The following is a 19,226-nucleotide window of genomic DNA, read 5'->3' as shown; positions in this document are numbered from 1 at the left end:
TTGCATCACACACACATTACACAGAGACAATCAATCATACGTGTTTTTTTAAATCAGAGTATAGGAAATGTTTACATGAGCCAAAGGACTAAAAGTGTAGGAGTCACATGTCATCCATACTGGTAGACAGTATAGTTTAAGAGTGCTTGGTGTGGAGAAGCACACACTCGAAAAAGAAACAGCATAGTTGGGAGTTTTCTTTAATAATATGAATCGATTTCTAGTCAAATTAACCCTTTATGCAACATTAATCAATGTTCTAATGTATGCTTTGCAATGTGTATGCAGTTCTATGGTGAAAGTTAATAGCTCTCTGTTGAATATTAGGACTTTAAGTTAAAAAATGCAAGTAACAAAAGGATGACTCTTTTAAAAGTAGTAACCTGCTGATCTGTTCACATTATATGCACTCTGTAATCAACTTGGTACACGTTCTTTGCAGCAGGCAAATTAACCTTCTGCACTAACTTCACAGAGGTCAAAACCTCAACTATACAAAACGCTGATCTCTCTCCAGGAAGACAATTACTCACACAAGTTACCTTGACATTTTTGTGAGGCCTGGTAATTGCCGGAGGAAAGAAACGTTGCAGCAGGCGCTTCAAAAACATAAAAAACTTGCAAACACAGCACCCCCAGGAAGCCAGCACCCGATGCGGTGGCACGGGTTGCACCGCCCTAAAGCCGGCCCTGGACATATTGGCCTGGATGGTCATTGCCCTTTTTTTATCCATGTCAATATCCGTGACAATTGGAGAGGCCCAATGTACGTCCCCTGCTGAAGAAAGGTGATTCTCGTCCTTCTTGGCGTTGATGCCCGTGTATTTCCAAGGCTGCTGCTTAATGAACTGGAGTTCTGGATTACTGGCAAATCACTATTGCCATTCAATCAGACTGGCTTTAAAGGGAAATGCATTATCCTTGAAAATATACTAATGCTTTTTTTCTAATGCACCAGAGGATCCAAAACCTGGAGGCTCACTTATTTACTTGTATAATAGATTTTCTTGCCACCTCCAATGGTGTGGACTTAGGCATTCTATGCCATACATTAACAACGTGGGGGACCTCAATCAAAATATTTGTAGCCATCCAATCGGTGTATGATAAAATATGGGTTCAGGCTAAACTGGGGCCAGCAGCGGCTCCTCCGCTAAGGCAAAGGAGGTACACTCCAGATTGGATTCTGGGGTACCCTTGTGAGTCTCTAATATATGGTATACTATGTACCCAGGGCATAGGTACCCCAGAAGCCTACCAGGGGCTGAAGCATGTATTATGCCACCCCTGGAAAGCCCTCCAAAATGACACCACAGGTCTGCTACTGCAGCCTGGGTAAGGTGGTGCATGCACCCCTTACTGAGATATAGGTTCAATATATCTCACCTATCACTGCACATAGAAACCTATCAGTCATCCCTATGGCAGGCCTTATCAATCCTGAATGCAGGGTGCTTGGTTATATGTGAGAGGGTGCCCAGGCATGAGCTGAGCCCCTCTGCAGCTTTCAGAATCTATCCTCCTGGGTTGTCAGTGGTGCAGCCTGACCATATACTCTTAAGTGCATTATAACTAAAACGGTGTAGGAAGGTGGATATCTGACTATGGTTACCCCCAACTTTTTGCCTAGTGTCTAGCTGGTTTTTCGACTTAGTTGGCCTGAGATCCTGCCATTCAGGGTCTCAGGCTGTCTGCTCTCTCTGTAAAATGGACTCCATGTACCCTAGGTACATAACCAATTGGTAAGGATCACCTTATTGGACCCTGTACAGTGTACCCTAGGTACCCAGGGCATAGGTGTACCCTAGGCCTCCCAGGGGCTGCAGCATGTATTATGCCACCCCTGGTCTGGCCTTCCAATCAGACACAACTGGCTGATCACTCAGCTGGGGCAAGGTCGTGTAATCACCCCTTGCTTAGATATAGTATGCCTATATCTACCCTTATATATAGACACATGTGTACCTATCAGTCACTCCTATGGCAGGCCTTAACAATCCTGGAGGCAGAGTGCTTGGTAACATGTGAGATGGTACTCTAGCATGAGCTGAGCCTGTCTGCAGCTTTCGGAACCATGTCCTTATAGCTGTTCTATGATATAGCCTACCATATACTCTTAAAGTGCCTTATAATCTTAAACGGTTATGGTAACTATGGTTGGGCTGTATCAAAACATGTCGTGTAAGGTGTCTAACACTTTGGAATAATACCCCCATACCATTTCTGGTGATGAGGATATTATTCCCCCCTTCTAGAGGGAGAGACATGTTAAAATCCTACTTTGCTGTGTAACCTCTGACCAAAGCCTCAGCATCACAAAATGGATGCTGCTGCCACGACACAAGTCTGACCTCCTGCTGCTGGGAGTGATCACAGCCAGGGAGGCCTGGACAATAGGTTTCCTGCTTGGGGAGGTGCTAGCACCTCCCCAGACAGCCTTTAGTGTATTGGGGCAGGGTGGGCTGAAAGGAATGAGACATGCCTGGGGCACACAAGGTGTTCCTTGCATAGTCCAGTTCAAACCGGCGCTGGGGCACTCCAGCCCCAGCTCTGGCGCGAAACTGGACAAAGGGAAGTGGGTGTAACCACCCCCCTCCCAGGTCCCACCCATAAGGCGTGACCTAGCAGGTATCCCAGCCCCCCAGATTAGTATAAGAGTGGGAGTTGGGCCTCAAGACTTTAGATTATCCTGAACCTGCAAAACTGAACAGAAACTCTGGACCTTCGACATTCGACGAAAGAAGAAGACTGAAGAATCTCCCTTGTAGCCAAGGAGTGGCTACCCTGTGCAAACAGGCACCATCAAGTGACTACCCTTTGCTTTGTGAAACGTTCGACGAGGAACCGATTGCAGAGCCCGACCAGAGCCTTGATTTCCAGACTTCTCCGACCCTCATCCACATCTGCAGCAGAGCTGAGATCCGTGGAGGCGACGAGCGACGTGGGACCGGCTACCTGGGAAAAGTGGCTAGTAACTTACAGCGCAGCTTCTGAGGTACCCTCGAAGTTGTGCACCGGGGATTGAGAAGCCCCAACCCCAAGCACCATCTGCACCGAAGACCAGCCCCCCACACTCCACGAGTCCTGCGTGGGGCCCTTCAGCATTTTCCTGCTTGCCGCGTCTGTCCGGTTGCTTGCCCGCTGGCTAGTGGCCTCTGTGACGACGCTCCCTGAAATCTTCTGCGCTGGTTTGGCTCCTCCAGACTGGCTCCCGCTTCTCTGCAAAGAAGAAGCACCCCAGACCTTCCTGGTCTGCACCAGAAGCAAGTCCCTTGTTCTTCGTGGGTTTCGCTTGCCAAGGCTTGGTGAGTCCTAGTCCAACTTCGACGCCGCCGACAGCAAGAGCCTTCGTGGGACAGCTCGCCTCCTGGTCCTGGTCGTCCTCGACGCTTCCTGGTCCTCCTGGCTGCAGCGACAAGCTTCACCTTCACCTGCAACTCTTCACGACATCGCCTGGTTCCTTCCTGGTTCCACGTGGTCACTGGCTAGTGACCTTGACTCTGTCCCCTCTGCTTGCAGGTTTCTTCTCTTCTTGATCCCAGGCTTGGGATCCACCGGACACTCTCTCCTGACTGCCTGTCAGCATCTTTCTTCAGGCATCCATAGGAGTCGACGACGAAAACGACGCATCTTCACCCCTATGCACCCGCAGCCTGTGGGCTAGGTAACTTGGGTACTCCGGTGCTCATCAGGATAGTGACTATCCTAGTGTCTAGTTTTCAAGTCTCAACTTCCTAGCTACTCCGGAAGTGTCCTAAATCTATCTATTTCTAAACTGTAACATTGCTATTGACTTTTACGCATTACGCGTGAGTGTTTCCACTCTGCACACGAATCCCGTGGGCCTCCCACTTCCTAACTAACGCTAGTGTAGTGTAGCCCCAGCGATTCCCTAGGCCTAGGCCTATTCTAATTCCGTGACAGTGGTTCTTATACCACTTATTTAGTATATGGTTTGCGTGGCCCCTAGGGCCTAACTGTATTACTTACCTGTGTGACTTACTGTATGCATTAATAAGACTGTGTTGTACTTACCTCTAAACTCATAAAGAGTGCTGAGGGTTTGCTTAGAATAAATACACTTTATTCTATATATATATCTGTTGTGGTGTCCTTTCATTTGGTATTCAAGGGATTATATATGGTATCACAGCTGGCTTCACATGCCATTCAGAGTTTAGCCTAAGACTGCTCTTGTCCATGCTACCACTAGGATAGCTGGTCTATAAGGTTGACTTTACAACCAATCACCATAAGGGTATTTGGACTGATATAAGGTGTACACTATAACTAGTGACATCATACATCAGGCCAACTTCTCACATTGGTGGCAGCGGTGGGATCTGAGCTTGCTGTTGTAATACCATTGTAATCTTGAGATACTAAATTGGAAGATCACACAGATATTGTCTAGGTACATATAACATAGTTTATAATACTTAAGTCCTACTGGACTTAGTAGTTGTAGGTTGAAGGGAGTAACACACCCTGACTACAACTACTAGAGAGGTTTAGTAGATACAACTAGTGTAGGTAGGTGCACACACCACACCCTCACTAGAATCATGCCCCTGGATGGAGATCACACTGATGCTCCCTCAGGAGAGGAGAATCCTAGACAGGTTCCCTCTAGGTATGATGCATTCACATTCCAGGAGATGAGACAATTGTGTACCTCCAGAGGAATAAAACAGGGTGCAAACCCTACCCTTAGACAGCTAGTGGAGCTTCTGGAGGCCTATGATGCTGAAAGAGCTGCCAGGGATGGTGCCATAGCTGTAGATAAGGGTCTACCCACCACAGATGAGTCAGATGGGACTTCAGAGGAAGAGGTAGACAGCCAGAGCCAAGTAAGGAGACTTAGCCAGGCTAACTTAAGCTTACATGGGAGTTTGCATGGGGTCCCCCCATACAGACCCACAAGTAGGCATTCACAGAGAAACAGGAGGGACAGATCCCCTTCAGGGGAATCCATCCACTCCCATGTCTCTAGCATCTCTAATGCTTCCTCTCACAGGGGAATGACTTCACCTGAGAGAAAGGAGCATAAAGCCAGAATGAGGGAAGCTAATCTGAGGATTCAGAGGGAAGAAATTGCCCTTGCCAAAGAGAAGCTTGCTCTGGCCAGAGAGCAAAAATTGTGTGGGTCAGAACCCACTGGTGGCAGCAACATCCCTAGAGATAGGGATAGGTCTTATGACCATAGAAACCTAAGCAAGATAGTCCCCCCATATCAGAATGGGGATGACATCCACAAATGGATGACTGCTTTGGAGAGGGCCTGCAAAGTACAGCAGGTACCCCAAAGTCAGTGGGCAGCTATCTTGTGGCTCTCCTTTTCTGACAAAGGTAGAGACAAGCTCCTCACAGTCAGTGATGAGGATGCAAACAATTACAAAGTCCTGAAGAGTGCTCTGATAGATGGGTTTGGCTTAACCACTGAGCAATATAGGTTGTTGTTCAGAGACACCCAGAAGACACAGACACAGGACTGGTCTGATTTTGTGGATTGTGCCACTAAGGCTTTGGAAGGTTGGTTAACTGGCAGCAAGGTGCAGGACTATACAGGATTGTACAACTTGATTATGAGGGAGCAGATCCTTAGTAATTGTCAGAACCAGCTTCTCCATCAACACCTGGTAGACTCAGATTTGACCTCTCCCCAAGAATTGGGAAAGAGGGCAGATAAATGGGTCAGGACCAGGATTAGGCCTAAAAATCAGGGTGGTGACCAAAAGAAAGATACCACCAAGCCTCAAGATAAGGGTGGGGATAAAGCAAAAGAGAAATCTTCCTCAGGGCCCCAAAACTCCACACAGGGTGGTGGGTCCCAAGCTCCCTCCTCTACCACAGTTAAAAAGCCCTACTGCCATGTGTGTAAAACACCTGGGCATTGGAAAACTGACAGCAGTTGTCCACAGGCTAAAAACAAAACTGTTCCTCCAACTACTCCTGTCACACCACCTATTACTGCCAGCAGTAATCCCCCAGGTGGTGGGAGTGCCCCCAAAAATTTGGTTGGGTTTTCTTGGGGAACACAGGGGGATCCTGGCTTAGCCAATTCCCCTGCAGCAGCTACTCTTGTCTGTGATGGTGGCATGGGGTTTGCCAACTTCACTGCCTGTCCCAACACTTTGGGTAGGTACAGACAGGAACCCTACATCAATGGTAGAAAAGCTGAGGCCTACAGAGACACTGGAGCTAGCATCACTATGGTGGCCCATAGGCTAGTTCCCTCTGAGCAGCTTTTGCCTGGTTTCTCATACCAGGTAACTAACATTGATGGCAAACAGAACAGTCATCCCATGGCAGAGGTATGTCTCAGCTGGGGAGGTGTCACTGGCCCTAAAAGGGTGGCAGTGTCTCCAACCTTGCCGGTGGACTGCTTGCTGGGGAATGACTTAGAACTCTCAGCTTGGGCTGGAGTTGAACAAGACACCCATTCTAAAATGGTAGGCCTTTCCAAAAAGGGTAGTGGGGTTGTGCCAGTCACAACCCCTGTCCAAGTAGCTTTCCTCCCTGAAAAGGTTGGAAGGGCAGTGGTAGGCACAGCCCAGGCACAGACAGACTTCCCTGTAGAAATTGGCAGAGCTGTGACAGTCACAGCTCAAACACAAACTGAGTGCCTTCCTGAAAAGGTTGGCAAGGCTGTAATGGTCTCAGCCCACACTCAGACTGATATAGGTGTAGTGAAGCCTGAAACTATGGATCACTCCACACAAACAGAGAGTAGTGGGGAGGAAGAAAAGTCTCCCTCTCCCCAGACATTAGGAAAAGGTCAGCCTCCTCAGGGATCTGACCTCACCCCTTGTGAAGGAACTGCCCCAGAGGTAGCCAGGCCTGGTCTGGCAGAGCCTCTGATGTCAGTGGCCCCTTCCAAGGTGGGACCCAGTCTGGTGCAGGTAGCCTGCCTCTCTCTACCCTGCCTCAGTCAGCCCAGGGCTGCAGAGGTCAGGGAGGCCAGTGGACCCCAAGAGGGCCCCTGTCCACAAGAACCCCCCCATCAAAAGAATGAGGATTGCCTGGCTAGTAGCCCTAGCCAGGTGATGGGTAAAAACATTCCTGAGGGATCCCCTTCACAGGTAGTTACGGACCTCCCCCAGAGGGATTCTGTTGGGCACAGGCAAACATGGGACCTTAGGGCCCCAAACCTGACCTGTCCCTCCAGTAGGCCCACAAAAGGGACCCAGCCTCCAGCTTTAGGTAGCCAGAGGCTGACCCTGAGAGCACAGTGCAACTTAGTTAGAGAAAGAAAGGCATCCATGGTGGAGGATGATTGGAGGAAGCTGAGGCCTCACTTTGGGGACACTCACTTCAGTACTCCATCTCAACACCAGCCTTTTACTTTGCAAAGACACACCAAAGGTAGAGATTCCCTATGGTGGAGACCCTATGATATCTTTAGGATGAGGGATTGCTTAGTGGACCATGAGACAGGGGGTAACCATGCCAGTGCTGGTTCTTCCTTATATGGCCACTCAGGCAATAGAGGCTTACCTTGTCAAGGCCAGCCTTATCTCCTTTCGTTTGGGGGGGGGTTGTGTAGGAAGGTGGATATCTGACTATGGTTACCCCCAACTTTTTGCCTAGTGTCTAGCTGGTTTTTCGACTTAGTTGGCCTGAGATCCTGCCATTCAGGGTCTCAGGCTGTCTGCTCTCTCTGTAAAATGGACTCCATGTACCCTAGGTACATAACCAATTGTTAAGGATCACCTTATTGGAGCCTGTACAGTGTACCCTAGGTACCCAGGGCATAGGTGTACCCTAGGCCTCCCAGGGGCTGCAGCATGTATTATGCCACCCCTGGTCTGGCCTTCCAATCGACACAACTGGCTGATCACTCAGCTGGGGCAAGGTCGTGTAATCACCCCTTGCTTAGATATAGTATGCCTATATCTACCCTTATATATAGACACATGTGTACCTATCAGTCACTCCTATGGCAGGCCTTAACAATCCTGGAGGCAGAGTGCTTGGTAACATGTGAGATGGTGCTCTAGCATGAGCTGAGCCTGTCTGCAGCTTTCGGAACCATGTCCTTATAGCTGTTCTATGATATAGCCTACCATATACTCTTAAAGTGCCTTATAATCTTAAACGGTTATGGTAACTATGGTTGGGCTGTATCAAAACATGTCGTGTAAGGTGTCTAACACTTTGGAATAATACCCCCATACCATTTCTGGTGATGAGGATATTATTCCCCCCTTCTAGAGGGAGAGACATGTTAAAATCCTACTTTGCTGTGTAACCTCTGACCAAAGCCTCAGCATCACAAAATGGATGCTGCTGCCACGACACAAGTCTGACCTCCTGCTGCTGGGAGTGATCCCAGCCAGGGAGGCCTGGACAATAGGTTTCCTGCTTGGGGAGGTGCTAGCACCTCCCCAGACAGCCTTTAGTGTATTGGGGCAGGGTGGGCTGAAAGGAATGAGACATGCCTGGGGCACACAAGGTGTTCCTTGCATAGTCCAGTTCAAACCGGCGCTGGGGCACTCCAGCCCCAGCTCTGGCGCGAAACTGGACAAAGGGAAGTGGGTGTAACCACCCCCCTCCCAGGTCCCACCCATAAGGCGTGACCTAGCAGGTATCCCAGCCCCCCAGATTAGTATAAGAGTGGGAGTTGGGCCTCAAGACTTTAGATTATCCTGAACCTGCAAAACTGAACAGAAACTCTGGACCTTCGACATTCGACGAAAGAAGAAGACTGAAGAATCTCCCTTGTAGCCAAGGAGTGGCTACCCTGTGCAAACAGGCACCATCAAGTGACTACCCTTTGCTTTGTGAAACGTTCGACGAGGAACCGATTGCAGAGCCCGACCAGAGCCTTGATTTCCAGACTTCTCCGACCCTCATCCACATCTGCAGCAGAGCTGAGATCCGTGGAGGCGACGAGCGACGTGGGACCGGCTACCTGGGAAAAGTGGCTAGTAACTTACAGCGCAGCTTCTGAGGTACCCTCGAAGTTGTGCACCGGGGATTGAGAAGCCCCAACCCCAAGCACCATCTGCACCGAAGACCAGCCCCCCACACTCCACGAGTCCTGCGTGGGGCCCTTCAGCATTTTCCTGCTTGCCGCGTCTGTCCGGTTGCTTGCCCGCTGGCTAGTGGCCTCTGTGACGACGCTCCCTGAAATCTTCTGCGCTGGTTTGGCTCCTCCAGACTGGCTCCCGCTTCTCTGCAAAGAAGAAGCACCCCAGACCTTCCTGGTCTGCACCAGAAGCAAGTCCCTTGTTCTTCGTGGGTTCCGCTTGCCAAGGCTTGGTGAGTCCTAGTCCAACTTCGACGCCGCCGACAGCAAGAGCCTTCGTGGGACAGCTCGCCTCCTGGTCCTGGTCGTCCTCGACGCTTCCTGGTCCTCCTGGCTGCAGCGACAAGCTTCACCTTCACCTGCAACTCTTCACGACATCGCCTGGTTCCTTCCTGGTTCCACGTGGTCACTGGCTAGTGACCTTGACTCTGTCCCCTCTGCTTGCAGGTTTCTTCTCTTCTTGATCCCAGGCTTGGGATCCACCGGACACTCTCTCCTGACTGCCTGTCAGCATCTTTCTTCAGGCATCCATAGGAGTCGACGACGAAAACGACGCATCTTCACTCCTATGCACCCGCAGCCTGTGGGCTAGGTAACTTGGGTACTCCGGTGCTCATCAGGATAGTGACTATCCTAGTGTCTAGTTTTCAAGTCTCAACTTCCTAGCTACTCCGGAAGTGTCCTAAATCTATCTATTTCTAAACTGTAACATTGCTATTGACTTTTACGCATTACGCGTGAGTGTTTCCACTCTGCACACGAATCCCGTGGGCCTCCCACTTCCTAACTAACGCTAGTGTAGTGTAGCCCAGGCGATTCCCTAGGCCTAGGCCTATTCTAATTCCGTGACAGTGGTTCTTATACCACTTATTTAGTATATGGTTTGCGTGGCCCCTAGGGCCTAACTGTATTACTTACCTGTGTGACTTACTGTATGCATTAATAAGACTGTGTTGTACTTACCTCTAAACTCATAAAGAGTGCTGAGGGTTTGCTTAGAATAAATACACTTTATTCTATATATATATCTGTTGTGGTGTCCTTTCATTTGGTATTCAAGGGATTATATATGGTATCACAGCTGGCTTCACATGCCATTCAGAGTTTAGCCTAAGACTGCTCTTGTCCATGCTACCACTAGGATAGCTGGTCTATAAGGTTGACTTTACAACCAATCACCATAAGGGTATTTGGACTGATATAAGGTGTACACTATAACTAGTGACATCATACATCAGGCCAACTTCTCACAAACGGTTAATGCTAACTTTGGACTGACTGCACGGAAACATGTCGTGTTTGGTGTCAAACACCTTGGAATCATACCCCCACATCAATTCCTGATGTGAGAATATGATCCCACCCTTCTCGAGGGAGAGACCTGACAGCACCGATATAACCGGTACCAACTTAACAGAGCCCTTGCATCACAAAATGGATGCTGCAGCCACAGACACGGGTATGGCCTCCTGCTGCTGACCGAAACTCCGGCAGGGGAGGCCTGGACAATAGGTTTCCTGTCACAGGGAGGTGTAACCACCTCCCAGACAGGCTGAGTGTATTGGGTCTGGGTGGGAGCACTCTCAGAGTGCTTTGAAGTCCTGCACTGGGGGCACATTTGGTGTCCCTGTGCATAGTCCAGCTCAAACCGGTTCAGGGGCTTCCAGCCCCTGCTCTGGCACGAAACTGGACAAAGGAAATGGGTGTAGCCACCCCTCTTTCCAAACCCTCCCATAGGTGGGTCCCAAGAGTTAGTCCAACCCCTTTCTTAGGTATAAGTAAGGAACCCCTGGCAACAGGACTTTAGATAGCCCTGGACGAAACTCTGCATCTGAATCCTGAAAACTTCGACTCTCTACTCAAGACTAGAGGATGGAAGAAATGTCCCTTGGGGTCAAGGAGTGACTCCCCTGCTTGGCAGGCACCAACGAAGCAATTGCCGGTCTGCATCTCTGAAGCTCCCGCCGGACGCTGAAGACTTTGCAACACAGGAAGAGGATTTCCAGACTTCTCTGTTACCGACCCGAGTCCCCAGCAAAGCTGAGACCCGCAGCCATCGTGAGTAATGTGGAACCGTAACTCCTGGTCACCGTGCACTTTTGCAAGTGCATTGACTTCTCGACATCTCTTGAAGTCGTGCTTGGGGTTACTTGCAGCCCCCACCTCGAGCAGAGAATTCACTGAAGAATGTCGGCCTAGTCACCCCGAGTGACCCGTGGGCCACCATTTTGTGATTCCTCTTGAGGTCCCTTCGCGATCCCTGGTCAGTCGACTGGTGGGCCCTGTGAAGGCAACTTTGATTTTCCTTGGGCTTCCCTTGTTGCTCCAGACGTGCCTTGACTCCCTACCAAGTGGTGAGTCCCTCAGACCTTGCTGGTCTGCACCGAAGCATCTTTCTCCTTTCTGCGTGGGTTGCTGTTGCCAAGGCTTGTTGTGTCCAATCCGGGCACCGAAACTGCACCACCCGATATCCTTCGTGGGACAGCTCGAATCCAGCTCCTGGTCATCCTCGACGCCTCCAGGTCCTCGTGGCTGTAGAGTCAAGCTTCACCTTCGTCACCTGAAATCACCCGACATCGGTGGGCATTCGCCTATCGTGCTCCTGGTCACTGGCTAGTGACCAAGACTCTGTCCCCTCTGCTTTCAGATTATTCTCCACTTCGATCCAGGCTTAGATCTCTTCGGACACTTCGTATCTTTCTGGCAGCAGTACTTCTTTGCCAGCTCCCATTGAAAACTATGACGCGGTACCCGACCCAACACCATTTGACACCTTTGCACCCGGCTTCCCTGGGTGAGGTAACTCGAGTACTCCAGTGCTCCTGTGGGTTTTGACCCTAGAACTTCCTAAGTCCTTAAGGGTTTGGTCCTAGCTCATCTCTAAGTGTCCCTAATCTTTAAAAATCTAACCGCGACTTTCCCCATAGAAGCTAACGGGAGCTCGCGGCTGTGATCTCACACTGCACACGGCCCCCGTGGGTCCCCTGTGTCACTATCTTGGGCGGTTCCTTGGGGTATCAGCGATTCTACAGGCTCTAGGCCTGGTGTCTAGTTAAGTCGTCGTTCTTATACCACTATTTTAGTATATGGTTTTGCTCGCCCCTAGGGGCTGACGTGTATTTGTGCTATTTTACTGTAATATTTGAAGTGTAACTTATGTGTTTGGACCTCTAGCCTCATAAAGAGACTAGTAGGGTGTGTTTAGAAATAAATACATATATTGTATATATATACCTTCTGTGGTTTGCCTTTCATTTGGTTATTCAAGAGATTATAGACTGGTAAAACAAGCTGCTTTACATTCCTTCAAGACTTAGCCTGAAGGCTGCTCTCCATAACTACCACTAGGATAGCTTTCAATAAAGGTTGTCTTTAACCTATCATCAATAAGGGGTTGTTTGGACTGGTGCAAGGTGCCCGCTCTATAATTAGTGGACAGCATATACCAGGCCAACTTCTCACACTGCAGTGGCTCAGTTTCATGCAGGCGGGCCAGAGCATGGGGGAGGAGTAGTTGTACTCTCTAAGTGCGCATGACTGTTTGGCCGGCCGTCTTGGGTCGGCAAACAGTCATGCACACTTTGCATGTTTCCCACCAGGCTGTAATACACAGCCGGGTGGGGTACGTGCACAGGCTCCCAGTCCCCATCTGAGCGCCGAACCACAGCGCTCAGACCAATCACCATGCTTCTGTCATGGTGGCAGCGGTGCTGTGATTGGCTTAAGGAGCCTGGGAGCTCAGATGCCTTATGCTGCCAGGACTCGAGACAGGAAGAAGATGAAGACGACAAAGGAGAGGCAGCGGCCGGCCGTACCCAGGTAAGCATTTTATTTACCTCCTCCCACCCACCAACCGCATCGGGTAGCAGCCGCTACTGACTGGGGCAGGGTTCTCACCTTTTCGAACACATATTTACCAACAATGGAGTGAAGCAGAGATGTGTTTGTTAAAAAGCTTCTACATAGCTGAATTAACGATTGCTCTGCCCCCTGTTAGATCAGTTCTACCCCAGCTGGGCTGCAGTTGTGCATATAGTGCAATATGCAGATTAGCTGTTTTTTATTTTTTTATCCGACCAGGATTTTTTGGCGAGGGCACTGCTAAAGTTAGATGAATATAAGGGGCACAACTACTTTATTGTCAATGTCACTAAATCCAAAATCATGATTTTTGAAAGAGACAGTATGGAAAATGCATTTACCTTTTAACGTTTGTGTAGCAGATTCCCACTTTTTTAGCAGAAGCATTACTGATGGTTGCGTGGTCTAGGCTGATACCCGTCCTTTTATATGGTCAGGTGATATACCAAGGACAGATTATAACTTGCTTGGATAACTTACAATGCTATATGTATAGGAAAGGCTTCAAGATGACGCTTAGCTTATTAGGGAAAGTATGAGGAAAGTATTGATTGAAACTTTAAGGGCACTTCATCTGGAAGAATTGGTTCAACCCAACGTTATGTGTTCTATTGTAGAACAGGATGGGAAAGCTGGATTCTAATAACTGATTCACTGGCCTTCTCAGCTTGTAAGAGTCTTTTGTGAGGTTTCTGTTTAGCCCTAATAGTTGAGTTTAGGGGAAGCTTGGCCTCCTTTTCTAACAAGTCAGTTGTTTGCAGGCTCTGTAAATATTAGGAACAATCTCTTCCTCATTTGTTTTATATCCAGGAGTGTTAGAGGAACGAAAATGATGTTACCTAACTCTTTTCTTGACTCATGGTGTACAGAGTGCTTATGATGATGCAATGCAGTGTATCAATCAATCAATCAGTATTGGTTAAGCGCGACAACTCACACGCTAGGGTCTCAAGGCGCTAAACCATGTGTATGAATTATAACACAAAGGTGCAATATAAGGTTGCCAGATTTATGTGTACGGTATGTATGAAGTTACAGTCTGGGGTGGATTTATTTTATTTTTGAACGAGCCTTCGGACTCGTAGTCACACGGAAGACTCAAATTGCACACATCACACTTGCCATTCGATGCAGACTTTCATGGTAACCTAGGCAGAAACTAAAAGCATTCTCTCCACCACTGATGACATCGAAAAGTGCCCTAAAATAATGCATCCACAAACCGTTCTACAGTACACTCATTAAAGGTTCTTGAAAGCTCATTACTATTGACCCAGCAAAAACAGTACTGAAAAAAATAATGTTGGTATTTCACAAGATTTAAACTAACAATGCCTCTGTCAGACCAGCATTTGCAGTTCAAAGAATTGGACCTGAGGGACACTATACCGTGTAGGACATTGAAAACTGTTTCCATTCTTGCAAAGGAAAAATAAATGTTTTGCGGCGTGAAACTGTTCTGTATTTACATATTATGATTTTTTGTTGTTGAAAATAAAAGTTTTACCTTTGGGCATCAACCAGGTTGGGCGAGTAGTACCCCCTGTCACACAGTGCCCAGTGTGTGACCACCATCTTCACATTCTTTATCCCACTGGCGGGTTCAAAAGCCAGCAGTGGAGCTCTGGTCAAAATATCAACCAGGGTGACTATTTAACTATGTCAAAAAGCTTCCAAAGCTTTGGAGAAAGAAAAAAAGTAACAGGGCCAACTAAGGGCGGTTCCTCCGCTAGGGTGGAGGAGCATCGCCCCATATGCACGTAAATAAAGGAAAAATAAAATGTTAAAAACTCATTGTTCAGTTCAGTTCACAAAACTTTATTCGGATAAATATAGTATCCATAAAAGTACAACAATGGTTAAAAATGACATAGAAAAAAGTAACAATACATAATAGTTAGAATTACAGTTGTATAAACACAGTATCATAAAATTCAGATGACAGAATAAAACAGGAGTCCTCAATAATAAATAAATCACTAATATATAAAACCAATCCAATCTATGGCTATGAACTGTCTGTGCGTGAATGAAACTCATTGTAATTATCATTTTATTTTATTTGTTTTATTTTATTTGTTCCTGCCACAGCAGCTTTGGGGATGGGGCGGGGCTGTCCTTTTGACCTTCAACGATAGGAGAAGTAGGCCAGGAAGTACTATTGTGATTGTTTTCTTTTACAAATGCCTGTGTTTTGATCATGAGGCAGAGGTGTGCACTCCTTGTTCCAAACTAGAATAAAAAATACTTAAAAACAAGAAACATGGAAAGACAGCTGCGGCCCGTGCATGTAAGAGCGGTGGGGGGGAATTCGAGAGACGACGCCAAGGGAAAATAAAATAAATACATAATTTTCCCTCGTGGTTGTCTCACAAAATCCTCACCCCACCTGGCCCCACTGCCCCACCACTTTTTCCTGCACGGGCTGCGGCTGTGGAATGATCTGGTTCAAACATGGAATGTCTTAGCTTGCCAACAATGCATGACCTGGGGTTTGACTATAAGGAGTTAGCTACTGATCATGGTGAAGGCGAAAATGATGTATAATGGGAACAATTGCTAAACTCAAACACTGAAGAATCATGTCTTCAAACAAACACAGCCAAACACACAAAAGGTGATGGGAGAACTGTGTGTATTAAATCTAACCACTGGCAATCGCTCTGGGCAGCATTCCAATCCATCACACTTTTGCCCACCATAACATCTCAGTTTGGACCCAGCCATATGCAAATCAGTCTTGACCCTTCTCCAAAAGGAACTGACTCTTTCAACCTGGAGCATCTGGAAGTGCTGAGGGCCAGTCTAAAACTGGTTTTCATAAAGTAAACCCAACACTGTGTTACATTTACATTTATGTAATTATTTAATTTGAAAATTATCATTGTAGATCAACAGGGCAAGAAAATAAATAGATTTGCCCTTTTCGAATTAGCAGTCCCGCAGATTATGCATTTTGCTAGAAAGAGCCCAGGATAATTTTCTATTCAAGATGTCACTGATTGGTAATTTCAAGTTCTACTTCTGCGCTATAGTAGTTTCTAACTGTTGCGTAATGTATTGTGGATCTTCTGTGGTCTCAGTTTATGTGTTGGGTATACCGGAGTGTGATTTCATGAGAATTCGCATACTTTTGGTTTGTTCAGTCATGTTAATTGTTTGTTTTGCAGAGCGTACCCTTCCACGCGGCCATTGTTGGCAACTTTCGCAAAGATCATCGGATACTGATTGTAGGAAGTGTGAAGCACAATGCTGACAGGTACGCTCTATATGTAACTTAAGATAAGTAGGATGCAACAGAGCTGTCGCTTCTAATGGTAGTTAGTATCGAGGATCACAACACAGGTTCTAGAAAAGATTTATGTTCTGATGCAAAATCATGAGCTCAGACCTCAGATGTCTCCTATTCTCATTCACATGGAACCGCTGACATGCACATCCAAGTGTTAACGTACTCAAGGGAGGCAGCACTGGTGACTCCCTTGAGGAGATGGTTGCAAGAGTGGTCTTCATTGCCTTACCTGTTCTAAACAATGACTGTGCAGAACCTACTCCTGAATCTGGCCTGTGGTTACAGACAACACGCCTTGTATCAAGAAACTGACTCCAGAATTAGGGCCTAAAATGATAATTGCATGTAACATTGAGAATCATGACCAGGCAGTTATTCCTTTCAGAGTTCTTTGACTAGCTAAACTCATGTATCCCTAAAAATGCTCAACAAGCGGAGGTTTTTGGCCAACATAATAGGTAAAAGGTTAAATGCACCTCTGACAATTAAATCTATCAAATTCTCGTGTTTTAGGATTCGTGGAGGGTATTTTAAGAAGAAATGGTACTTAAGTGGACTTGAGAATGGATGGGATCTAGAAGATCCATCCCATGAAAGCAAAATATACTGACTTTTTGAAAACGGGTCAGACATATTTCTCTTAGCCTATAGAATTTTAAGAGGAGAGATGTCACCTTTATGACTAATGCATTGTAAGTTCGCTATCTGAGGTGTCAGAAACTTTACTGAAACTCCTAAAAGGTTCTGAATTGTCGTGTATCCCCTCCGGTTTAGTGATTGGCATAGACAGGCTGCTGGGGGGGTCCCAATGCAAGCATTACACAGGGCCCCTTTACCCACGGCTTGGGGGTACAGAGACCCTTTTACAGCCCTGGGCCCTAGGCTACTACACCTGCTGCGCTGTTGATAGCTACGCCCCTGGGTTTAGTGCATTTAGGGCAGAGTGTAGAGTGCGCTCAGTATTGACGCATACCACCTAGATGAGCGAGGGCCCAGTGCCCTATTATTAATAATCCCTCAAGGGAAGGCCTTCATCATTTGTTACCGGAAGCACAACTCCTGGTTGTTTCGGAACCCTGCTCTGTTTATGCCTAGAGTACATTTTGGTATTTGTAACTACTAGGTAGGATGTTATATACAACATGTCATGTTAGCCTCTGGCTCCTTGCTTGCACTGTATACATTTTGACTGCACATCGTGCACACATTATTCCTAGACTGACTTTTTCTTGACTCCTACATTTTTGACAAATAAATGTCATTCAGCTAAGACCAGTGCTTTGTTTCTTTTTCTATGCCGTGTTTTGATTAATGGGACTGCTACAACACCGCCCATAGCAAAAGCCTGCCAGGTTTAGCCACTCCGACTTCAAACATACAGGAGCATACTCCTCCAATCTGGCTTTGCAGTTATAGAAATACAAAATGTTCTGCGATATACAACCAAGGCTAAAACAGAAGACCTTGATGGACTTCTCCGAGAACGTAATTGTTCCTTGGCAGAGATCCTAGCTCTTATTTTCCTAACATTGCATAGAAAAGTCTATTCATGGTTTTAGGGCCTCATCTTGTGACGGAACTAGAGTAACCATAGTTTTTAAAAGAAAAAAGTGTAACCCCCGCCCCCTTCCTCCTTCTGATTGTCACTTGTATCAACCAATTTTCCTATTAAATGCTGTTGCAAAGATCTATCTTCAAAGTTGTTAGTTAACTGCTTGCTAGAACGCCGCCTTCGACTGGTTACACTTTGGTGACTTCTTATGGTAAAGAAAAGACCACACACATCTGTCCTGAAGTTTGCTTGCTCGACCAGCAGGAGCTGATGGAGGAACACACGTCAATAATCATTTTGGATCCCTAGAAGGAAGTAAACAGTGCTTTGTGGTCCTTCTTTTGGGAACTGAGGTATTCAACAAACATTGGGTCTGTGTTTATCAAATTGGTGCAGGTGATGTTGCAAATTCCTTGAGCAAGAATCAGTGCCAATGGCTTAAATCTAATTGGCCCCATATATGCAAGAGAACCCTGGTATGATTACCCATTATATCTGATTCTGTATGCAACATACATGAAAGCCTTCATTCACAAGCTTCTTTCATGCAACACAATCACCTCTGTCAGTAAAGGTTACATACTTACATTGATGACATCTCTAGCTCAACCCCTGATCTCGCACAATCCACCCTATTGGTTGATGAACAATATCAAATGTGGGTTAGAGTGAGGTTATCGAATTATTTCTGAAAAAAAAGACTCGGGGCATATTTTCAAGTGGAGCACAAGCGGCAGGAGGGCAAGTCATGGATCACGTTAAATGCCTAGAAGTGTTAAAGGCTTGGAAGTCACACTGTCATGTGAGTTTTAATGTACAAAGAAACGCTATTACGAAGATCTATTGGCAAAGTGACACTTAAGAGATGGCTGAATCTCCCGATCTCACATGTAGGCTTCGGTAAAATTGTACAAATGAGTATGCACCCTAAATGTGTGCACCGTGTCCATGCTTTTCCTATTTATATATAAGCATATTTCATTAAGCGATTAGATTTTGCAATCTCATCTGGTCTCAGGAAACCCAGAAGGGCCTACCCCTTACTCAAGCTTCCTCTAGATAGAGGAGGATAGGCCTTGTCAAACTTTTATTTATCTGTTTGGGCAGCTATGAGCAAAAGAATTATGTAGCTTAACCAGAATCAATTCAGTCGTTCACCTGATTCAGTATATTTTATTCTTCTCCCTGGCAAAACATCCTTGCCTAATTTGGGTGGTACTCCTTTCTTCAAGGAAGTACTGATACACAAACAGCAACATTTCTCTACATGGAGCCTTGACTTCCTGGTACTGTCCCTCACTTCTTGCCATGTTTCATAATGATAACTGTACCACCTAGAAAAGCACTTCATTACATAATTATATCAGTTGTTCAAAGGAACAAAATTCAAACCATTCACACTGAGTTTGTTGCACCAGATATTGGGTTCTTCCTAATCTTCCTAAACAAGCATACTTAAGTGATAAAGCCATCACTACACAGACACCCAT

At 46.8% G+C, this 19,226-nt stretch overlaps 1 protein-coding gene across 1 annotated transcript in view; it reads left to right on the top strand.

Moving 5' to 3' along the window:
- LOC146798440 (galectin-6-like) overlaps positions 1-19,226 on the top strand; it is a 309,853-nt gene that overhangs the window by 275,902 nt on the left and 14,725 nt on the right. Inside the window, exon 9 of the mRNA XM_085625709.1 lies at positions 16,063-16,151. Within this exon, the coding sequence (XP_085481835.1) occupies positions 16,063-16,151 (89 nt within the window). The remainder of the gene's footprint in view (positions 1-16,062; positions 16,152-19,226) is intronic.

The sequence above is a fragment of the Triturus cristatus genome, chromosome 9 (assembly GCF_964204655.1).
Source record: "Triturus cristatus chromosome 9, aTriCri1.1, whole genome shotgun sequence".
Classification (NCBI taxonomy): Eukaryota; Metazoa; Chordata; class Amphibia; order Caudata; family Salamandridae; genus Triturus; species Triturus cristatus.
The sequence above is the reverse complement of the archived record's forward strand: the minus strand, read 5'-3'. Positions and strand labels throughout refer to the sequence as shown.